Source organism: Durio zibethinus, chromosome 17, assembly GCF_047325235.1.
Source record: "Durio zibethinus cultivar Kanyao isolate XHJ-2024 chromosome 17, ASM4732523v1, whole genome shotgun sequence".
Taxonomy (NCBI): domain Eukaryota; kingdom Viridiplantae; phylum Streptophyta; class Magnoliopsida; order Malvales; family Malvaceae; genus Durio; species Durio zibethinus.
Genome location: NC_143178.1, coordinates 24,302,630 through 24,326,160, shown reverse-complemented (window position 1 = coordinate 24,326,160; position 23,531 = coordinate 24,302,630). Strand labels below are relative to the sequence as shown.

At 34.6% G+C, this 23,531-nt stretch overlaps 5 protein-coding genes across 17 annotated transcripts; 2 read left to right on the top strand and 3 right to left on the bottom strand.

Annotated features, from left to right (window-relative positions):
- Positions 1–2,167: 2,167 nt before the first annotated feature.
- Positions 2,168–6,581, top strand: LOC111284985 (protein LOWER TEMPERATURE 1-like). Its single transcript, XM_022874174.2, has 6 exons — positions 2,168–2,330; positions 3,843–3,888; positions 4,731–4,851; positions 5,148–5,218; positions 5,936–6,039; positions 6,261–6,581. Exons 1-6 carry the CDS (start codon positions 2,211–2,213, stop codon positions 6,315–6,317), a joined length of 519 nt encoding a protein of 172 aa, XP_022729909.2. The 5' UTR covers positions 2,168–2,210; the 3' UTR covers positions 6,318–6,581.
- Positions 6,582–6,790: 209 nt separating this feature from the next.
- LOC111284939 (SWI/SNF complex component SNF12 homolog) lies at positions 6,791–10,404 on the bottom strand. Of its 5 annotated transcripts, none has more exons than XM_089746696.1 (3): positions 10,188–10,404; positions 8,248–9,859; positions 6,791–6,955 (listed from the first exon to the last, which is right to left on the bottom strand). In XM_089746696.1, the coding sequence occupies exons 2-3, from the start codon at positions 9,765–9,767 to the stop codon at positions 6,880–6,882; spliced, it is 1,596 nt and encodes a 531-aa protein (XP_089602822.1). In that variant the 5' UTR covers positions 9,768–9,859; positions 10,188–10,404; the 3' UTR covers positions 6,791–6,879. The 5 variants fall into 5 exon arrangements, with proteins under 5 accessions (XP_089602822.1, XP_089602823.1, XP_089602824.1 ...); XM_089746697.1 differs by having other exon boundaries at positions 8,248–9,862; positions 10,188–10,397; XM_089746698.1 differs by lacking the exon at positions 6,791–6,955 and adding an exon at positions 7,142–7,713.
- A 157-nt stretch (positions 10,405–10,561) lies between these two features.
- On the top strand, positions 10,562–12,880 carry LOC111284979 (large ribosomal subunit protein uL22y-like). Of its 5 annotated transcripts, XM_089746702.1 has the most exons (9): positions 10,621–10,666; positions 10,802–10,838; positions 11,046–11,086; positions 11,552–11,633; positions 11,749–11,846; positions 11,942–12,172; positions 12,262–12,364; positions 12,458–12,525; positions 12,672–12,880. In XM_089746702.1, the coding sequence occupies exons 5-9, from the start codon at positions 11,838–11,840 to the stop codon at positions 12,735–12,737; spliced, it is 477 nt and encodes a 158-aa protein (XP_089602828.1). In that variant the 5' UTR covers positions 10,621–10,666; positions 10,802–10,838; positions 11,046–11,086; positions 11,552–11,633; positions 11,749–11,837; the 3' UTR covers positions 12,738–12,880. The 5 variants fall into 5 exon arrangements, with proteins under 5 accessions (XP_022729896.2, XP_089602828.1, XP_089602829.1 ...); XM_089746703.1 differs by lacking the exon at positions 10,621–10,666 and having other exon boundaries at positions 10,816–10,838; positions 11,552–11,639; XM_022874161.2 differs by lacking the exons at positions 11,552–11,633; positions 11,749–11,846 and having other exon boundaries at positions 10,562–10,666.
- Positions 12,846–17,431, bottom strand: LOC111284959 (UPF0235 protein At5g63440). 5 transcript variants are annotated; one of them, XM_022874148.2, is made up of 7 exons: positions 17,280–17,431; positions 15,461–15,561; positions 15,028–15,181; positions 14,714–14,810; positions 13,635–13,723; positions 13,466–13,534; positions 12,846–13,117 (listed from the first exon to the last, which is right to left on the bottom strand). In XM_022874148.2, the coding sequence occupies exons 1-7, from the start codon at positions 17,310–17,312 to the stop codon at positions 13,058–13,060; spliced, it is 603 nt and encodes a 200-aa protein (XP_022729883.1). In that variant the 5' UTR covers positions 17,313–17,431; the 3' UTR covers positions 12,846–13,057. The 5 variants fall into 5 exon arrangements, with proteins under 5 accessions (XP_022729883.1, XP_022729848.1, XP_022729856.1 ...); XM_022874113.2 differs by having other exon boundaries at positions 15,461–15,575; positions 17,247–17,429; XM_022874121.2 differs by having other exon boundaries at positions 15,461–15,575; positions 17,280–17,427.
- Positions 17,432–18,890: 1,459 nt separating this feature from the next.
- On the bottom strand, positions 18,891–21,112 carry LOC111289780 (elongation factor 1-delta-like). The gene is made up of 8 exons (XM_022881099.2): positions 21,080–21,112; positions 20,877–20,993; positions 20,683–20,799; positions 20,492–20,579; positions 20,261–20,390; positions 20,024–20,137; positions 19,202–19,363; positions 18,891–19,111 (listed from the first exon to the last, which is right to left on the bottom strand). Coding segments are annotated over exons 2-8 (699 nt in total). The 5' UTR covers positions 20,963–20,993; positions 21,080–21,112; the 3' UTR covers positions 18,891–19,109.
- Positions 21,113–23,531: the final 2,419 nt, after the last annotated feature.

The following is a 23,531-nucleotide window of genomic DNA, read 5'->3' as shown; positions in this document are numbered from 1 at the left end:
GAATACAGATCCATCTTCAAACATAATCTATTAGTCAACGACTTCGAAGCATAAATACCTTTAAGTTTATCCCACAAACTCTTCGGAGTACTCTCAGTCAACACATTGTATTTTACCTCTGGAGCTAGCGCCAATCTAATAGTACTAACGGCTTTCTTCTGAATCCTATTCCAATTAGCATCAGACATTTCTTCAAGCTTACTACTCTCTAATGCCTGATCCAACCCTTGTTGTACTAACAGATCTTGAATCGTACTTTGTCATAACATAAAATTACTCTTTCCATCAAATAACGGAATCTCAAACTTAGGCATAGACATACCAGACATACTTTCTTCAGACATCTTCAAACACTGCTTCACGATCTCTTGGACCCACGAACCTCGAACCTCGCTCTGATACCACTTGTTGGGAAAAACAACAATACCATGCGCAACAACCACACACAAAATAGCAAGCTCAAATCAAGAATAAGAAAACACAAATATATTTGGTTCAGCCCAACTCAAAATGGCCTACTCCAAATCTAATCTACTATCAAATAAATCTTTACAATTGTGAGACTTTTAGAATGAGAAAAGTCTCCTAAAACTCCTTACTCAAAACTTAACCCAAAACCCAATTAGACCCTTTAATAGCCTACTCACTTAGCTATTCTCTTGATGTCTAACTCTCTGGGGTTACTAAACTAAAACTAAAACTAAAACATCTTATTTATAGGGGTGAAACCCTTTATACCTTTACTAAACTCCCGATGTGGGATACAAAACAAATTCAAACTTACTTAACTTTCGATATGAGATTCTGAGATTCAAAGCAAATCCCAACAGAAATGACGTCTCTAAGTGTGATCACACCTTCCAAATTCCCATCATCATCCACAACATACACTCAATGGATCTTCTTCGAGTCGAGTGTCTGAATCAACTCTTTGACGGTTTTGTCTCTCTTGCAAGTAATCATGCCACCCAACATTGATGATCTCCTGTCATGTTTCTCCAAGTACTTTTTAACTGCTATCAGGAAGTTCTTCGCTGTGATAGATCTATGCATCAAAAGGACTTAACTTAGAACGCCTAAGTCCTAACTTACAATGAGGGATTCACTAACATCTTGATTGCTGCAGAACAGGTTTAGTTGAATGTAACCTATGTTAAAAAAAAATGCTGGATATGCAGAGAGATAAAGACAGGAAGAACATGAAGAAATCAGGAAACCTTGCTCTCATGAAGGTGTTATCACGCATGCATAGTGATTACTTAAAATTTCCCACAGGCTCAAAACAACATCGACTGACACGTACTGAACCAATAGTTGTGCTATAGGTTTGTTCAGGTAGAGCTGTAAATATAATTTTTACAAGGTTTTGGCTTTAGTATGTAAACAAAATTAACCGTCAGTAGATTTTTCTAAAAAATATATACAGAGGGTGGAAAGAAAAATGGAGATTAGCACTTTTAAATTATAGTTAAGGATGGTAGCTCATAAAATCCAACTGAACAAGGATGAAATACCAAACTTTGTCCATAGTATGCCGTTACAGAAACAAAATTAAGTAGTTAAGTTTGTCTCGGTGTTATCATCGAAAATTAACGATGTTAAGGATGAATATTGTATTATTAAATAATTTAAATTTATATATCATATTAAATATTTTATTATAATTTAAAAACTATTTATAATATTAATTCAAAAAAATTAGTTTTTTATATTAAAATAAAAGTTTTTTAAATAAAATAAGAGTTTATATTTACTATATCATTAATGATTAATTTTTTAAAAAAATAAAAATCTTAAAATGTAAATAATAAAAATTAACTTTAATTCTCAAGTTTTAAGTTTATTTATTAATTATATACTATCAATACATATAAAATATAAATCCTTAAAATAAATAAATAAATCTAGATTGCATACAACAGTGAACTGTTTGCCCGGATCCACTTTTCTCATGAAATCTTTTTTCGTTTTCCCGTGCAAATTCCCAAACAACCAAACAGAGCAGAATATTGTCCACACACACACACACACACACACACAAATATATATATATATATATATATATATATATATATATATATATATATAACTCACTGCCCTTTTTCGACTTTTCACCTCCTCCTTCTTCTTCTTATTTCTACCCCCTTTTTGCTTTTTTTTTTCCAACAAAAAAAAAGAAATTGAGGCGAGGGTTTTTGTTTCAAAGGCTAATGGAGGGCTCCTCTTTTCAGTCCTTTGATCATAATCAAAGGCCTTCTGGCGCTTCCAAGTTCCTCTCTAACCTTCCCTCTCGGGGCCACCTCTCCTCCACCGTCATCTCCTCCAATCTGGTTTTTTTTTTTTTTTTTCGTTTCGCGCTTTTCAGTCGCTTGTTTAATTGATTTCACTTCTTTTTTGTTTCTTGATTTTTTTGCTTGGTTCTCGAGAAAATGCGACAAGTAAAAGAAATGTAGAATTGTTTGTTAAAGTAAAGTAGTTTCACTGAATTCAGCCTAAAATAATGGTTATGATTAGCTTAGAAGAACGATTTTAAAGCAGGATCGTATAATTTTTGCAGCGAAAAAAATTGTTTTAGGGTTCTAAATCGAGGTTTTAGGCTATCTTGATTAGTAAGTTTACGTGTCTGATGGATGGTTTGCTATGGTTTTATGGTGTGGGAATTTGACGTGGAAAGTAGAGAACAAATTGTTGTTTGAGCAAATGAAGATTCTTTATTAGTGAAATACACTGTTTTGATACAGGGTCAGGATTTGTATATAGAGATGTGTTTTAAAGTATGATCTTTTTGGGATACCATTTTTGGGTTGTCCCTAGTAATATTATTTTAGGGGTTCTTAATTTCAACTTGGCATAATTTCCTATGATTTTTGGCTATCAAACACTTCAATTTACCAATCGAGTTCAATGCCATGTTTGCCCGTTTAGCATTGTCTTCTAAGCATGTTTCCTTTTGCACGTATGCATTTGATACAGCATAACCTTTATTCCTTCACTATCTAATTGTTCCTTTCATGTGTTAAGTAATGAGGGTTTAGGAGTTAGCTGATTAGAACCTGGGATTCTTATGTTTCAGTTGTTTTAGGACTTTGGACATGCTATGGTCATCTTTTTTATTGTCCTGTCCCCCTACATTTCAAAATAAAGCAACTTCCCCATTTGTTTTATATTTCAATGGGGTCAAGATACTACTCAAATAACAGCTTTTTGTATTATCTCTCTGTGTTGTTGTACCATTTTCTTTTCCAATTACCTTAACTCTATTTTGCCACAAAGATGAGCTGGAAGATTGTAAGGCAGTGGAGGTCCCTGCCCGTTTGGCTTCTTTCGTCTCCCCTGCTTTTGTTTCCTTCTTTAAATGAGCATCCAGTTTTTGAGTCCAGCCCATTCAGCAGCTCCCTTTCTGGCAACTCTCTAAGTATTCTGTGCTATTTCTTTCAAGGAGTCCTCTTGAAACATATACAAATGTAAAACCTATTTTTCAGTCCATTCATATTCTGCCTTTCTAATAGGGAAACAAGCTAAGAAGAGTTTCTCACTTAGTTGACTAATGAACCAACTTACTAAGAGGGGAAACTGGTTGGGTGGCTGTCCAGCTTGAATTATTGCAATCACCTATATTGCTGCTAATAAGATTCTTTGATGTACAATGCATCTTTGGATCTTTTTAACTAATATCGTCCTTTTCATTTAATTATTTTATTTCTTGGCATAAATTTTTTTCTGCTTTTGGATTTTGAACTGGTAATTTTTTTTAGTCGTTATTTTCTTGTGAAGAATTAGTTCCTTGTTCCAAGAGCATATCATTTTGTGAAAAGTGTTGCTTATATTGCAAAATTTTGCAGGGGGGCATGCGAGTTTATATTTGTGAGCACAACACTTCTCCACCAGGTGGCTGTAAACTTCAACCTATTAAGGACTTTCAATATGTTTTGAGAGTTTGCAAATAATTTTTATTTTGATTTAATATACACATGGCCCTTAGTCCACAAATTCTCTGCTTTTTGCAACTTAAGAATCATTTGCAACTTAAGAATCATTAATTACTGTTATTAATGCTATTACTTGTATATTGAAGAAACAATTTGTAAGGCTTACTACTCTTAATTGCATTTTGGCACCTGGTTTAGCTCTGTCCTTTTTTCCACCTTCATATTTTTAATGGGTTAGTTTTCTTTTTGGCTGAATTAAGGTTACAATCAACATGTACCCTTGAACCTCACCTATTTTATGAAAATAGTTAAACAGAAAAGTGATCGAAAAATTCATTGTAAATTTAAGATTTGGAACTCATTGCAAGAGTTTGTTTATGTGATTCCATAGTTGCGAGTTTAACATATTCCTAATGCACAGTGTATACGGAATTTATTTATCCATCTTAAGGATATAAATTTGTTGCCCTATATCTATCTTTCTTCCCAGCTGTAACTTAGTCACATATCTATTAATAGTATGAATATATATCTTCAGTGTTGAATGGTGATTAAATTGCAATTGTCATTTTATTTCTATTTTATATGTTATTGGTTCATGCTTTATGCATAAATGTAAGATAGTGGAGGAAACATCCAATATCTGTGATATAATCTGCTTGTTTATAATTTGAATATGAATGCATTTTTCTGGTGGGTATCTTGTGGATTCCCAAGAAGCTAGGCACTAGTGCAAGAAATAGTTTTAAGATTTCTTCTTATTCACAAGCTAGATAATCTTACTCTGCCTTGTGCTTCCAGAGAATCAGCACATAAAGACAAACCAACAGAACATACTTATTAGATCGCTTATGCTTAATAACAAGAAGGGTGATTCCAGTTCAAAGGAATCGAAAGCTACAGCTGAGGGTCCTAGAAAGAGGTATTGATTTTATCTTTCTTAGGTGAATGAGACTTAACTTGTCTTGTTGCAATTTAGTGGGTATATTTGTGTTAGTTGCCTAATGATTCATTTTAACCCTCATTCGGGACATCGGGATGTAAACATCCTTTCATAGCTTCATTCAGCCTGCTGTTTGTAGCAAATTGCATGGATTACATCATGTGCTATTGCATTCCTATAGATATGTATAGCAAAAAGGCATCTTGTTGCATGTGATCATACTTGATGTCTAGGCTAAGATTGTTTGATGCCTGCCAATTTTTTTTTTACCCCAGGCCTGCTGAAAGAGTCATGGATAGCAGGGCTTCAGCAAAGAAAGCCAATACACAAAGTAGTTCTCGATCAGGTCAGTCAATGGATGTTTTGTACTAGTACTTATGTGTGTATTCACTTGCATGGTTCAATGGATGGGGTCAACATTGTCAAGAAACTAGAATGTCATTATGTTCATTTATTGCTGATATTATTTTACATATTAAAAACGATTTTATAATACAATTCAGTCTCTACTTTGAATAACAATTGTTCTACAGAATGCTAATTAATGCCAATGCAGTATTTTAGATTCTGTATTTTATGTCAGTTTTGGCCTATCTGTTGGTCCTTTATGACTTAATGCTCTCGATTTGAAACTTTTATCCTCTCACAATGTTGGCTGATCACCTGTTAGAAGTTGGATTCTTTCACTTTTCATGTTGCTTATCCATACAAACTTATCAGACTAAGTTGGATGTATGAGATGTCTTCAATTAGAAGGAAACGTAGCAAATTTGACACAGATTATGGATTACATTTGGCTGGTTATAGTTAGAGATTTCAATTTTCTTTTTTTTTTTTTCTGATTGTTTTCTAGTGATGAGTTCCATGATTTAGTAACTTGTCATGTAATATGAATAAAGCCATTCCATTTTCACAAGACCACCCCATTCTCCGCCAGCATCAGTATGAATTTTTTTTTTTTTTCTGTTAAAATTCTGTCTCAATCATTCCTTTTCTTGAGTAATGGTTTCATTATTCTGAGAATTATTATCTTGAGTTCTCCTAATGACTTAAAAACTTGCAGAGGGATCGAGCAGTCGTACAGCTGAGAAGGACTACCATAGTTTGACTGTAGAGAGGCTTCGAGCCCTTCTTAAGGAAAGAGGACTTTCACCCAAAGGAAAGAAGGCATGTTCTCGTGAAAGCTTTCTTGGATACCGTCATAAAGTCTTCTTTTAATCTTAAGCCTCTGGATTGATTATATTTAATAGTCCAACAATAGATATCGGTATCATGATATGTTTACCTTTTAGATGCAATGAAACTACATTTTCAAGGCTATCTACTTACATGCTTAACTAATTACTGTCAAATTCTGGTCCCATCTAATGATGCATTGAACTGTGCAGGATGAGCTGATTGCGCGCTTGAAATGTGTAAATGGTTCAGCTCAGAAGTCGGACTGACGATATATCTATCTCAATCTATACGCAGCCAGAGGTAAGAGAAGTAGGCGATCATGTTGTCTTTGGTTTAACTTAGGAAAGTTGCCCAAAAAGGTAAGGTTTGGCTTAGAATAGTGTTCTCTGAAAACAATAAGATTGAATCAGAGACAAATTTACAATGGGGGCAATAGGGGCACCGCTGAAATTTTAAAACTTTTTTTTGTAATATTTGTGTAATTACTTCCAAGTTTTAAAATGGTTTTGATTTACTTTTATTGAAATTTATTTACTATCTTCCTTTAAATTGATTATTAAGACTTTGGTGAAATTTATTTGCTTTTGACTCGATTGTTTAATTCCATTAAAATCAAAAAATAAACAGCCTAATTGAAATCAAATTAATTCATCCCCAAGAACAAAATGTGGACATTTTGGAAATTTTGATTCTTTGATAATGCAATGTGGTTTGTGATGAATGTAGAGAGACAAATGAGAGAAATAAAACAAGTTCAAACAAAAGGTATTGTACAACTCGAGGCTTAACTCAGTTCATTCAACCATTAATCATTTTTCTTACCCAAAGCTACGATCTCTCTTCAAAAAAATAATTAAGCAAGAGAGGTGCTGTAACCTGTTTGCTCCAGGGAAGGCTAAACGAGCTGCGACGACAAAACCAGAATGGTTAGATTCAATCAAAATGAAGATTCAATAACAAATGCAGACGGATCATCCTTTGTTTTTGACAACTTGGTTGCTGATTTAACAGGCAATACATGAAGAAAAGAATGGCCTAGCATCATGTAGTAGAAATGCAAAAAGCAAAACGAATCAACAGCAAAGAAAAATAACAGGGAATAAATTCTCTTTTTCCCATATAAAGATGAACTATTAACTAGTAAAAGGATACAAATTGCGTTCAGCTATTATACACCTAAGAAAATAGAAAGCAAATCGACTTACATTACAACTGCTGAGTCCTTTAATTAGAATCAATCACAAACCCTTGATAGCAGAATCGAAAATAAATATTCTAGAAATCAAACTCCATATAAAATCAATTTGGAGATGATTGGGACAACTTGGAAATAATGGAAGGGCTAACTACCTAAGCATTTTGCACTTAGGCAATACAACAAAAGAAGCAAATGTGTTGGTTGATGGAGCTGATAAATGCCATGCTGAATTCAGACAACTTGAAGAGGAAATTTTCTATCCAAAGTGCCACTTAGAATGTTTTCTTTGTCTGTGGCATCTGATGTTCCCTCGAACCAACAAGCAATAAGATGCAAGCCAAAAGTTAGAAGCCTAGAAATTTATATGAACAATCAATAATTCAACAGAACCCTGCTAAGTGCTTCCAAGAGAATCCCCTCCCATAGACTTGCGATTCAGGTAACGGATTACAGCATCTTCAATCCTAAAAGATCCAGAAAATAGGGAAAAGGCAAAAAGCCTGTCAGAAAATGCTTTTATGAAGAAATTGTTACATTTTAATGGTGCTCCAAAGGTAACTTTAACACCCCACGGACACCCTACAATTTTCAAATAAAACCAAAGCAACACTATGATCCATTAGGCTCTATAGGGCATGTTTCTTTCATACCAACCAGGATAAATTCATAGCTAGATCATACTGTATTTTATTCAGAGAAACCAAAAAATAATGCAGTTATTCATAGCTAGAAATTCACACTAGATGTCAAAATAGTAAATTATATTGCCTGGGATTGCATAATCCTAGCGAGTCCTAAGAATTTCTTCTATAGACTGCTAATCAATACCGGTGATAAATACTTCTCAGTGAGAGTACTAATTCATCCAGTTTTCTTCTTTTCTACTAGTCCAAATAAATCAAATAGCAAGATCAAGCAGTGTAAAACAGGTAATTTTGACAGATTCATGTTAAACATAGGCATCAAAACAAAAACAAAATAAGTGGAACAAGGTTCACCATGGTTGGTTATAGAATTCAGATCGCCGCTCCTTTTCAGCATTACGGTTAGCATCTCCAGCAAAAAGCTTCAGATCCTTGCTTTGGGAAGCGACTAAAGAATTAATAAACTCCGCAGGAGACTGGCTGAAACCAAGGAAGAAAGCTCGTCTCCGACAATGCTCATGTATCTTCTTTATGGCAGCAGAAATTACTTCATCACAAGCATCAATATCTTTGTTCTTTTCCATGTCTGCCAGGAAAGAAGACTTTTCCCTTTCTAACGGAAAGGGCACATCAACCAGGACATCATAACAAGTAGATCCAACAGGGCAGTTCCCTGAAAGCTTGATCCTATGCTCCAAATGTATAGGCTGTAGAGGAGTTAAATGCTGTGTTATCTTATGTGAAACCATAATGAATTTCATTTTTTCCTCCCCAAATACCTTCTGCAGTGGTGGATCACATGCAAAGAAGGAATTGTCCTCATAATTCTGTAACTTCTTTGACTTCACATAATGCCAAATTGCAGCCAAGATTCTTGGGCGTGTATCTACTTCAATTCCCAGGACTTCTGCTAGAACAGGTGAAAGTTTGAATCTTTCAGGCATATAATTCATTTCTAGTCGTATTCTCACAGTAGATTCCTTGTCTCCTTTCCTCTTCACCTCAAAGCCCTCATGAAGGGCAGGTGATCTAGCACTCTCCCACAAAATCACATGGTTATCTGGATAGAGACTTGCATCCAAGTATATTGTAATTTTCTTAAAGAAAGATGAGAATTTTGGGTATGATTTCTGCACCTTTCCAGCCAGAACAGGATCTTTCCCATCTTCCAATATCCTACCAATAATCTTAAGTGACCATGATGGAGTCTCCGTACTCGTCTTGTCAGGATCTGTTTGTCCCTGATTGGCAAAAGTATTTAAAACATACAGTCTAAGTGTCTTCTGAACACAGGGAGGGTTTTTAAGTGACTCTTGAATGTCGATCTTCTTTCTTGACAAAGCAGCATCCACCTTAGCCTCAAACTCAAGCAACTGAGTATATAGAGCACATTCTGGTAAGATTGCAGCCACCTTATCAGGAATTTGTCTCTCAGGAAGCTTCCGTTTTTTTCTAAGAGCAGCCGGGGTTAACTCCATTGTTTTAAACAGAGAAGCCATATTGCTATTAGATGAACCAGAATTTTTAGAAGATGGCTTCTGAGAAGACCGCTTGGTACTTCCTGAGACAGGGGAGGAAACCGCAGGGGAAGAGATGGCAGTGGCATTACTATTACTAACATTTTGCGATTGCACCTGAGCTTGGAATTGGGAATGGGCAGCCTGAGCTTGTGCTTGAGCATGAGCCTGCACGTACTGTGCCTGTGCAAGCACCTGTGCTTGAGGCTCAGACAATTGAAAATGGCCCGGAAACTGAGGCCCACCTTGCGCTTGAGGTTGATTGCTCATCGTTGTCGATTGCAACTTTGGCACAGCCCCAGAATTCCCAAACTGGGATTGAGCCCCAAAATTCTTTGGTAGGTTATTGTTATTCATCAAGCCTCCAACTTTAAACCAAAATATCTCTCAGAAGCTAAACTACACTATTCTCCCAAAGCATACTATCCCACATGTAGCCAACCAAAGCCCTGCTTTTGACAACAAAAATAACATCAAAATAAGATGTTGGGTACAGAAAAAAAAAAAAAAAAAAAAAAAAAAACTTTCCATCTTGATTCTTCAACATTCACACCCAAATCATCTCAATCTCTGAAAAAAAAAAAAAAAAAAACACCAATTTGAAAAAGGAACTAAAATCTTGGGCATGAATCAAAAACCCTAATACTATTTCTCAGCATGCAATTTTCCTGTGATTCTAACTCAAAAGCTGCCAAAACACAAAACTGCAAATTTCAAAAAACAAACAAAGCTATGGCGATTCTGATGATTAACAGAGAAAAAACAAAGCTCTCTTACAATGTCAAAGAGCTGAGCAGTCGTGTCCGGTTCGGTTTCTGCTTTGCTTCACTCTTTGGCTTCGCTGCTCTGCTCTTTCTCTCTCAGATCGGTTAAAGGAGCGCCTTTTTTCTCGCCTTTTCTTTTTAAAAATAAGAAAAAATTGAATTTTTTTCCCTTTTTTAAGGAAAGACGGAGACAAACCCAAATCTGCTGTCCCCTTTCCAACTCTGAACCCTTGCTTCTTCGACCCTTTTCCTTTCTCGCCCTCCCAATACTCCACGTGGCAAACTCTTATTGGCTTGTAGTTAACCAAAAAGACTCATTTATTGAGTGGTGAGGCCCAAATGAAATGGCCAAGAAAACCAAAAATTTGGGCTGGATAAAGGGAAAACGACGGAAGCCCAAAAATGGTAAACCCTAAAATCCATCACCCCTATATGCTAAAAACCCTGGCACGGTGGTTTTCTCTTTGGTTACGAGCAGAAGCAGCAGCCATGGTTTGTCAATCTTCTTCATTTCGAAATCTTATTCCTTTTTTCTTGAAAAAATTCAATTTTACTTTCAAATTGTTTCATCTTCTGTTTTTTTATTGACTTTTTTGTTTTTGTTTTTTTTGTCACTATTATTATTAGGTGAAGTACTCAAGAGAGCCAGACAACCACACCAAGTGTAAGTTTAAATTTTTTTTCTTTTTTAATTATTACTAATTACTTAAGATCTTGTTTAATATTCTGTTTGGTAGGTGGGAAAATGTACGAAACGGAAATGCGATATTCAATGGGATTTTATGCCCTCTTTTTCTATATCTTACCTCATTTTAATTCATTGAAAAAGATTAGAACTTGATTGTTAGTTATTTCATGACTTGTGTCTCAGCCTGCAAAGCCAAGGGCTCTGACCTTCGTGTTCATTTTAAGGTATGCTGATTCATTTTCGGTGATTATCTGGCTATGAAATATTGTTTTCTTTGAATTTTGTTGTTGCTAGGAGCTTTTTAAAGGTGCATTTTTCACCCTTCAATGATATTAGATTAATCATCTGAGTAATTTACATGTAGCTTATTAAGATTCATACTTTTGCTTGATTGTCTTGTTACCCGAATCCCTCGACATTGTTTTACTATGTAATCACGATATGATTCTGGTTTGCTTTTTGTGTCAATGGCATGACTTAGTTATTGCTTTATGAATGATTATTGTCGTCCTTCGGGTCGATGTGTATCTCTCTATTGGTAGCTGTGGCATTGGGAGTTTAGGATGGTTGAGGTGTTAGTCAGATGACTAATAACATTGAGACATCCAATATGTTTCAACTTGGTCTGCTTTTTGTTCCAATGGCATGATTTAGTTATTGTTTTATGAATGATTATTTTCGTCTTTCAGGTTTGGTAGTTCAACCTGTCTCGTTTGATTTTGTGAAGATACTTATTGGTAGCTGTGCCATTGGGAGTTTAGGATGGTTGAGGTGTTGGTCAGATAACTAATAACAATGAGACATTCAATATGTTTCAACTTGGTTTGCTTTTTGTTCCAATGCATGACTTAGTTATTGTTTTATGAATATCATTGTCGACCTTCAGGTTTCATATTTCAAACTGTCTCGCGAGCTTATGTGAAGATACCTATTAGATGTGTACTCTCTCGATAGTTGTGGCATTGGGCGTTTAAAATGGTTAAGGTGTTACTAATATGACTAATAACAGTGAGACATCTAATTATTGTGTAAAGTACGTATGAGTTAGTAATAATGCGTTTATTCTTTTAATTTAACAGAATACACGGGAAACAGCCTTTGCAATCCGAAAGTTGCCTTTGGCGAAGGCAAAAAGGTACTTGGAGGATGTAATGGCCCACAAGCAAGCCATTCCATTCAGGCGCTTCTGTGGTGGAGTTGGGCGAACTGCACAGGCTAAAAATCGCCATTCTAACGGACAAGGTCGTTGGCCTGAGAAATCTGCAAAATTCATTCTTGATTTGCTCAAGAATGCCGAGAGCAACGCAGAGGTATATATCAACGAATTGGCATTTTAATCTATTGCAGCCACATTCCTATCTGTTAAACTTGTGCATCGTCTCCCCACTTTTTTTCTTAGGTGAAAGGCTTGGATGTAGATTCACTTTTCATATCTCACATCCAAGTGAATCAAGCGCAGAAGCAAAGGCGCCGAACGTATCGTGCACATGGAAGAATTAACCGTGAGTGATTTCTTTTTACTACCTTATTTTACTTATGGGGTGGTTTTAACTTTTAATTTCCGAGTTTATTCTTATGTTGCTTTCCTTTGGCAGCTTACATGTCTTCACCATGCCACATTGAGCTGATTTTGTCAGAGAAAGAGGAACCTGTCAAAAAAGCGGTAATTATTCAACAAGAAAATAGCCCTTAATTTAAAGTCATTGATTATTGATGTCAAATGCCTAGGAATCTTCATTTTGTTCATCTGTTGAACACCATTGTGTTAAGTGTGACATTGCATCTCATAATGCTTGACTGTTTTTGCAGCCTGAGACTCAGTTGGCTCCTCGGAAATCAAAGGGTCAATCTCTACGTAGCGGTGCTTCCTCTTGAACTGCCGAGTGATGCATCATATTCTGAAATTATTGTCTTTTTTTTTCTTTCATTGTGAGAACATTTTTGTCCCCTTAAGTGAGGTGCTTAAGACTCAAGTATGCTTGGTTTCTACTTAAAGTCTTTTATCAATTTATTCTAAATTGTAGTAATCGTTGACAAATCAAAGAGCTTATTGTCTGAAAAGAACAAACTTGGCTGACATTAGACGATGAATCCAAGCAAAATCCATAAATTACACAGTTGAACAGACTCATTAAGGGTAACGTCATTTCTCACGGTTGACACAGAATTTGAACCCAAAATGTAACCGAAAGGCATCAAGGTTGCACAGCTTCTAGAAGTTTCTCGTACACCTGTCTGGCTGACAAATCCTCAATCTGATGCAAGAATCAAAATGTTAGAAAATTGCCCATAATCTTAAGGAAGCAGTGCCCAGCATGGGTGATCGTTCTTGAAAATAGAGTGCAAATGATGCAAAGAAAAACAAATCAATCGCAGGATTTTGGCAGGCAAGAATTCAAAGTGAAACTTTTACCAGACTGCAATGGCCACTCAAGGTTGAGAGGTAACATTCAATATGGGAAAGGATGACAGATACTTACGCACGAGATTCAGCTGATGGAAAAACTATACAGTTAAAACATTTTAGCAAGTGCCCACAGCATGAGCGCACATACACAGGCATACTAACATACAATTAAGGGCATTTGATTCAATTTACTTACCACGAGAAGCTTTGATTTGTTATTCCATCCTCTCTGAAGAGTCATCTGGCTCAGTCTCAGACCCAGCACCTGCGTAAAAGACCGATGGATAACTTCAACTCAGCTTCCTAAAGTGATTTATACTATATTTGAGCTTAATTGAGTAGCTTTGGATAAAAACGAAGAAAACCTTTCCCATGAATTCCAAAAGTTCATTGTTAGCTTCACCACGGGCTGCAGGTGCAGCTACAGTGACTCGTACATCATCTGCATTTACTCCTGGAAAGAATAAAAGGCCAGGACAAAGTTATACAATCAGGACTAGTAAAAGATATATTCATCCTTCACAGTTTTGAGGACTAACATGTAAAGCATCCTGAAGGGTTACAGATATCAAAAAGATGATGGTTTCTGCCTGTTATGGCAAAAAATATCTACTTGCCTCTTAAAAAAACATTTTTCAAGAATTCTAGATTTCTTAAGTAATATAGTATCATTTTCCTTCAACTTTGTTGATTTACATTGAGGGTTTCTTTGAAGGCAGCATGTACATGGAGGTCCCAAATCATGCCACAGATTGAGATGCCAGGGTGAGATGCCAGGGGCTTTCAAGTTTACCAGTCCAAGGGCGGTGGGAATGGGACCAACAAAAGAAGACCAATAATGCTGGTACCATTCCCTTACAATGTCGTTAATCAAAACCCTAGCTAGGTGCACTTAACCTACTCCCAGAATAACCTACTCCCAGGACTAGAGTAATGATTGTCAATAACATTCCCATTCTTGCGTAGAACATAATTTTGACCTCATCCAGATTACATCAAAGATCAGAATTAGAATGCCTATGTCTAGCTCATCATGTCATCCACTTAAACTTGAGTTCCTTGCTTCATACTTAATCTCCCACCTCCACTACTGATTGTATGCAGCTTATTAATGGTATAAATTGGCATTAAAATAATAGTGTTTCCAATACCATAAATATTAAGATATGTTTTTAAACTCCTCAAAGAGTTGTGGACAAAATACTCCATGGTTCTTTAGATGCAGATGGGAAGTATGATCTTTCCATCAGAGGCCTGAATTGGTCTCTTTAAGCATGAAAAAGAGGTCCTCAAACCTGTGTACTGGAAAGAGAACTAAATGACAAGAATTGGGTTTAGCAGATAACGCATTCTAGTGTTGGAAAAATATTTCAGGAAATATGAGGGAGTGAGAGGAAAGGTGTGCATAAAGAATATAAAAAAGGTGATTGAACGAGCCTCTTACTTGTAATTGCAGAACGTTGTGCACGATCTTCCACCTCTATGGCCACTTGAACAAGTCCTCCCTCTAACTGTGATATGCAAGGTGGAACAGGAGCATCCTACAACATAAAGGAAACCAGAAAAAGGAAGCTTTAAGTCATACAAATATTTATATTGGCTGTCGCTTGGAGAAAGCCAAATGGGTAAGAAATTTTTTCTGACAGAGATGTGTGCTCCAGTCCTCGAAAATAGATATTGGCAAATTCTAAATAACTAAAGAAATGAAGAAACACGGAAGATGGATTAAAAAGAATACTCCACAATCATTGTTAGTACCTGCGGGTTCGTTTCTGCAGCAACTGTACTAAGGGCACCATCAACAGCATAAATGAAAGAAGCAGTTTCCAGATCTTCTTCAGCCCGATAGCAAACAAACAGGCCACAACCTATACAGTTCATACGGAATTGCTTCTCCAATTTCCCTTCTCCCCTGAAAGAAGGTACCATGTTCACAACTACAAACTTTCGTGCAACTGTAGTTTAATTACTAAAAGTTAAAGGAAGAATCACCCCCCCCCCTTTTCCTCCTCTTTTCCAGTAGCCAAAACTAAGAGTAAAATGGTTTAAGAAAATGAATCTATTAAGAAATTACGGAACATAGCATCTAAAAATATGATTTTAGACGAAAGATTAGGAAATATAGAACAAGTGAATGATGATCAGCCATTATTATGCAAAACAGCAATAAATCAAAGAAAACTTTAAATACCTCCTCAAGAGAACTTTTCCTGCCTCAGTTATGTTAAGCCTAGCAAGATGCTTTTTCTTGTCCAACACATATGCTTTGTCAGTCCTTCTCTTGGGCATTTTCTGCAATTGGGTATCTTATAACAAATATATTTCAGTAAGGGAAAAGGCAATATCTAAATTAATCAAGCAACTAACAAGTTCAAACCATAAAAGATCAATCAAATAGTGTTATATCTGTCAAAAAGAAGAACGTCAAAAAGATAAAAGAGGATTTCAATCTTTCAATCTTTTTTATTATTATTTTTGTCTGTTAAGAACGAGATGCAAGATCTAGAAATTACATATTAGAATTCAATTTCACCAACAACTTGTGGTTTGCACATCAAGCTAAGGTTTGAGCTGCTCCATTAGGATGCAGATGACCTTGTTGAGTCACACACATCGTTTAGACTGTAACTTTCTGAAATTTGCAGTTGCAGTTATCCTTAGATTTATGGACAAACTCATCACAAGGTTTTACTACATACACATTTCAAAAACCTTTTTCCATGAAGCCATGGAAACGCGAATCGAAGCAGATAACTTGGCCTAAAAGTGGCCAAGAGAGAAAGATTGAACATTTTTCACCATTATGAAACAGTAATACCTAACTTTGCCTTAATCATGGCTTTACCACATAAAAGCTGATCCAAAGCAGTTGCTTTAGCAGGCCAGTATACACAGATGGAAACCAGATATTTAGATGGATAAGAATGAAGGACTGAAGTATCTGACCGAGCTCTGGAGATGAATACCAAAAGAGTTTACTGGATGCACTATCTACCTCAGACAGCTCAACCGGGCAGGAGAAAAACGAAAAGGAAAAAAACATAGTGGGTAAGCAAAAAGCAAATACCAATGAAGACCAGACTCAGAATTTCAAACAATAAAACATTGTAGCCTAGCTGGGGAGAGAGACTCTCCAGCTCCACTCCTTGTTATATATACAGTTGAAAATTAAGTGGAAAACTGGGCTTCAAAAAAATCAAGCCCCAAAAACGATCTGTTTGAAGGGTCCTACTTTTCTTGACCCATTCAAGCCACGAAAGTGACCTTTTGGATTATAAAACATGGCCTCTGAGACACCTCTCCTGGGTTGTTATCACGGTGGGTGAAGAAGATAATAGCCTCCCTTATGATCTGGAATACAGCTCTATGTGAAAAAGGTGCTTTGCATAAGGTCTAGTTCCTTGGGAACTGGATTGGTGACGGCATGAGTTGGTTAGATCAAGAGAAGCTACGTGCAAGTCGTGGTGGACTGGGAGTAGACTTGACAATTCGTGTGTTTGTGTCATGTAAAATACTGATAATTCATATGTTCATGCCATATTTTACACAAAACTTATATGATACAATTCGAAACGAAAACATGAAATACATTTTTTTGTTTTGTTAAACCTATTTATGGTTTTTGTTAAAATTTTAAACCATGTCATCTTCGTGTTTTTTATTCGTATGGTTTTCATGTAGTGTCGTATATGAGATTGTCAGATCTAACTGAGAGACGCCACGAAAGGTGCAGGAACTTCGATAGCGTATCAAAGAATAATAATCCTCACATAAACAAGGTAAAAACATTTGAATTTTCACCCAGAAGAAACGGCGTTCAAAATGTTTAATCTAGATAAAACGATTGAGAATCAACAATGAAATTATTTCCACAAGATTTCTCAAATAAAACCTCGTTTTCTAGACCTAATCGGTGCGAAATTAGAAGATTCGATTGGATTGAGAGGAAAAGGAGGAGAAGAGAGAGAGGAACCAACCAGTAATAAGGACGTGGGAACCACAGTGCTTACAATAGTAGACGAAAAGATCAGAGTCAGGTCCATCTGGTGCAGCGTCCTCGCTTGAGTACGTGTGCGTTGTTCTCTTCGGCATTTTCTTCCTCGCACTCGCTCTACCTCAATACTATTTTCTCACGTTCTTTCGTTCTTTCATACCCAAACAAATTACGTTTCCACTGGATCGGAGGCAAGCTAGAAAAATGAGCCGCAAGCTGCTAGCTGAACGGTGTCGTTTAACACAGTCTATTATTATTTTTATTTTCATTTTTATACATTGTTGTTAGTAGGATATTATCGAGGAGAACAAGTCGAGATGATATAATAAGAAAGGAGAGCTCAATTCAATTTAAATTGTGATTCGAATTTAATTAATTTTTAATTTTTAGATTTAAATTTGATTTGATATAAAAATTAAATTATTTAAGTAAATTCAATTAAGTTAATTTATTAAAAAAAATTTTATTATTATATTTGAATTTACATTCTATTATTTATATTTGAATTCGAATTTAAATTTAAATTCACGTAAATGAATATAAAATAATAATTTTTTAATTAAAATATAAAAATTTAATTAGATTAATAAACTATTTAAATTAAATATTTAAATTTAAATTATTTGATAAATCAAATAATTTGAATTTAAATTCAATATTAATCTAAATTTTAATTTTATTTTAATCGAATTCAAATATCTTATAAGTATTATTATATGATTTTTACTACTAATTGTTATGGGTTGGATTGAGAAGGGTAAATCACAAAAATTCGTATTATCCCTATAAAAGCACTTTTTTCCTCCTTCAAAGTAACTGTGTTAGTCTTGGTGGATTCCTTATTCCCAACAACAAAAGCACTGGAAGATTAAAGATATATTTTACCCACAATTACTCAATAAAATATTAAAATATTATGCATAAATTTATCGATAAAATATTAAACTTTTGATTATATCCTTAGAAACGTACTTCAATCCAAAAAACATTTCCCACACTCCGAAATGAACTCTAAATTCTAGGAATTTTTCCGAATTTTGTAATTCCTATCCTCATTTGTTTTGCGATGATGATGAGTGGTGCACGAATGGTGGGCCTGTTTGTGATTCAGATTCCGCACAAGCAGCTGGATCTAGATCAATGTTTTATGCTAAATTTAGGAGAACAAATTCCTTTAAGCTCAGATTCTAAATTAACAAGATTCATTCATTCTCTTCAATTATGATCTCACGTATCTCTTTTGAAGGCTGAATTACAACCGTAAAACGGCGCCTATTTTGAAGTGAAAGTGTATCTCGCCAGACACATTTAAATAGATTTAACTATTCATCTATTTTAATATAAAATATTAAAATTTATATATTTATATTATATTTTACATAAAAATTACATACCTAAATTTATTTCAACACTAAACCATAAAATATTTATAATTTCATATATAATTATTAATAAAATTTTAAACAGTATCACTCTGATATTTTTTATTTGTATCATGCTCGAAACATATCACTATAGCATATTTTAAATTATAAGATCTACATTCAAATGAATCCCTAATTCGGCAGATTTTTTGAACCAACACAACATAGCTCAAATCTGCTCTAAGAGTGCCTGACAAAACTGATACTCCATATAGTCAAATGATCCATTCAGAAAGAAAAGTTGTCCATACAGCCATAAAGGAGAAATATCCATCACAAAAGTAACAGACACAAACCTTAAATCGAGTTCTAGTGAACAAAAACACAGTAGAAATCTTAAAACATATAGGCTTATATATCATCCTAGAAGGCTTCTCCAAGAAACTGCAATCGCATGCATTCCAAACAGCAACAGACACCCATTCTGCAAGAAGAAACAGAAATAACACAATTCAAATGTAAATAATGTGGGATGAAATGACATCCGAAAAGCACTTCAGAATATGATACTTACATATTTTGTTGAACGCAACAATATCACAACTCTGAACATACTCGTTAACAGGTTCAGTTGTCAGATGTTCCTCGATGAGAGTGTCGACCGATACCAAATCATCCACAATGGTCAACATAATTTGCAATTTCTTTATTCCATAACCAACAGGCACAAGTTTACCTGCCACATGAAAAGAACTTTATGTCCGATGACATACATAAGGTAAACTGTTAGGGACATTTTTGGGTCCAAAAGGCAGAATAGTCATTTTCCCTCATTAAAGACAATCAATCAGTAGACCGTTAGTGACATTTTTTACTTTTTGACCAAGCTGAAGTGTCAATCCAAATTTCATGGTGCCACTTTAGTTCGAACACCTCACCAGTCTACTCACTAGACCTCTTCAAATGCTGACTTGTCATCTTGTAACTGGATGGTCAACATCCAACTCAGCTTGACCTGCCAGGTCATCTTTGACTCTCAGGCTGACCTCGAGCAACCTAGTCTGCCCGAGATCCCCACAGTAAAGGTATAAATAACACCATCCAAGTACCATATGATCCATATTGCTTTCTTATATTTTTCATATTCTCCTTCCTATATGCCTCTTTGACCAATCTCTAATTTGAGCGTAGAAACACAAATGCAATGACCACTCTCAACCTTTGTCTTTAACCACTCGCTCTCTTTTTCTCTAATCTGATTTCAGGGTTTTACCCTTAGAAGTCAGCTCAGCATAAACAGTAACAATGATTTGATTGGATGGGGAAAACTATCCGAGCTATTTCACACAATTAAACAAAACGCCTACAACAAAATCATATCTTATTAACCACTTACATGCCCCCCAATGCAGTCCATCCATGTGGACACTTCTCACTGCTTCTTCAAGTTTCTTCATGTCAGTCTCATCATCCCATGGTTTAACATCCAACAACACAGAGGACTTGCCGGCTGGGAATAAAGAAGGACAATTCCAAACAAGTTAAAACCACCAATGTAGAGTACACATGCTAAACAATGTCAGAAAATAGCACAACAGATTCACTCGTAGTAAAAACGAGTTGAAGGGCTTACATTCCTTCTTCTTTCCAGAGGCCTTAACGGCAGCTGCACGTTCTTCCGCAGCCTTCTTTTCCTCCTCAGTCTCTTCACCGAACAGATCTACATCGTCGTCATCATCATCATCATCTTCAGCAGCCGCAGCCTACAGTTGCAAAATATATTCAAGCACCTAACAAATCAGCAAACCATCAATTTTGCCCAGTTTACTAAATTCAAACAACATATAAGCACAGATCAACTTGCCTTAGAATCCTCCGCTGGAGGAGTGGCAATAGCCTCTGTAGGAGCAAATCCCTCAATAGTCACACCACACCCTTCTCCAGAAACACCTCTAAAATAACAAATAACAGTAGAGTTCTGCTAAACATCCAAATCCCACATCGATAAACTTAAAATTAAACCACATAAAAGCAGACAACAATAAAAAAACTTACGACATCCTCAAAAGGGCATCGATGTGGTTATACCATCGAGAAACATTCACATAGCTAGAGGATGGGGCCCCTGAGAGAGCCGCGTAGACGGTGATATCATCCTTTGAAGCTTGGTATCTACAAAATCAATAAAAACCAAGATCAAAGCTAACAACAGAAGAACATTTTATTTTAAAATGGTTTTGGAAAATTACCCAGAGATGTAACTGCGAGTGAGGAGGTACTCATCAAGCTTTTTCAAGCCAGCAGCAGAGCCCATGTCGGAGAAAGTGACTGCCATAGCGGAAAAAGAAAAGGTACGCGACTTGTTTCTGAAATCATAAACAGATTACGTGTCAAATCGAAGTGAAATCAGACTGTGAAATACAATTCAATGTGATAAGAAGAGGTATGTTACCGGCGATGGACCGAAGAGATGCGCGGCTGGTCTGCTACTGCTACTTCTAGTGAATGATTTATATGAAGGTGTAGGGTTTTGTAATTAATAAAAGTTTTATAACAATAGTGCCAGAGGCCCATTCCTGTTGGGCCAACCCACTTTCTTTTAAACTATTTTTTTCTAGATTTATTTTGTGTTATTAACAATTAAAAAATAGCGAAATGTCATGTAAATATAAGATAAAATAAAAATAAAAACTGATTCCCATTTAAATTATCATGTCAGAAGCAAAATTAATGATACATTAATGATCATGTCAGTAAATTAATGAAATGCTAAAAATATTAATAATTGAATCAATATTATCAAATTCAATTATACGAAAATAAAATTTTCATTCAAAATTTTTTTTAAAATTTTAAAATTATTTTTGAATTTTTTTAAATTTTTTTATGTTGATATAGCATTGATATCGTGGTCTTGACTAAATTTTTTAACACGTATCATATTTTATTGGATATTTATATTATATCAATATTTTTTATTAATGATGTTAAGAATTAAAAAATTTTAATACACAAAAATATAGTTTAAGTATTAAATTAAAAAAATTTTATTTAAATACCACATTTAAAAAATATAACAGTTTAGGGATTAAATAAAATATTATCCCCAAATTATACTTTATGAACTAAAGTTCAAATTTCATATCAATATAGGAGTCATTTACATAATTTAAGTAAAACATATGTATATATATGAACATTAAACTTTCCTCTTAGCTAAAGATGATTGCTTCATTCTAGGATCAAAACATAATGCACATCTCAGTGATTACTTACGTTAGATTTACATATCATCCCCTAAAAAAAATTGTTGACACCGAAAATCGAACTTAAATATTATAAGTAAAAATAAATCCCATTTTGTAATAATAAATTTGATATATATTTGTAGAATAAAATCAAATTCGCATTTTATATCATTTCATATGATATATAGTATTTTAAAATTTTAGCCAAAAAAAAAATGACCATCTATTTTATCGAGGGAATCTTGAGAAAACGCCTAGTATCTACACTTGGATTGCAGCTTGCAATCTTTTCTCTTTTTCTTCTTAGCCATTGGCCTTTTTTTTTTTGGTATTAGTTAATCTAAATCAACAAAATCCACATCCAAAACACTATGTAACTCTGTATTGCTCTTCCCCACGTGAATGCCCCACAAAGACGAATGAAAGCATTAATGCCCCATGTAATGCAGCACAATCATATATGGTATTTAATAACCTGATTGTTATTGTTTTTGTTTTCTCTTTTGATTTGATTTTTTTTTTTTTGGATAACTATTGTGTCTTATTCATCTAAATGAAAATTAAAAGTTGTTGTACTTATTTATTCAATTAATAAGATTAATTTCTTTGACCGATTAGTTAATACATATTCGATTATTTCGTCATCATAAACACATTTAAACTTTTTATCATAAAACATGCTTGCTCCTCACCAAAAAGAGATTTGCCCAACACCTCTACTAATATCCCATCAAAATATCACTTCAAAGTAGCATAAATGACTTTTAATTTACTTAGAGATTATTAAATGTAACTCATATTCATTTGGGAGCTTTAAATGTAATATACAATCACTCACGTGACTCCACTTCGAGTTTATATAGATTTATTATTAATTGTCAATTATCTTGATCATGTCATTATTTTTTTTCTCGTAATGTTAAAAAAAAATGTTTAGGTATATAAGAACTAAGCATCCTTACTCTAAACTTTCTCTGTATTCCTTGTTTACTTCATTCTCACCAAACTTTTAAATTTTTTCACCGATTTGAGCATCTGAGCACATTCTGAAAAACTAACTCCGACTCTCTTTGATTGTATTTTCTTGCCGTATACTCATGTTTTCACTCGATCAATCTTTATACAATTTTCCTCTAGTTGCACACCTAAAAACACCATCTACATGAATCATATCCTACTACCAAATCAAAACTAAGTGTCCATTTGGATTCGACTACTATTTTAATGTAGTACGATTGAATTCATTGCATCATCAATTGAATTCAAATGTCAATTACAATGAAATCCATTCAACATAAATTTTTCATTAAAATTATTTTTTTCAATCACATATACAATAACTTTTTTTTTTAATCGCAATTATAATATTTTTTATTACTGTTTTCGGTCTTACTATCAATCTAAATAGAACTTAAATAAATTGTATAATTAACAACGAATTATAAATGAAAAATAATAAAATTTATCAATTTACGTTTAAAAAAATTGGCAACATATCTCAGGGTATAAATCATTTAACATAAAAACACATATCATTCAATATATTATTAAAAACCTTATTCGGTCGACGTCTTTTTATGTCATGCCTTCTTGTATTATGCTCAATAAGATAGTGTAAATACGAATATTTTGAATTACTTATAAGATAACAACCTA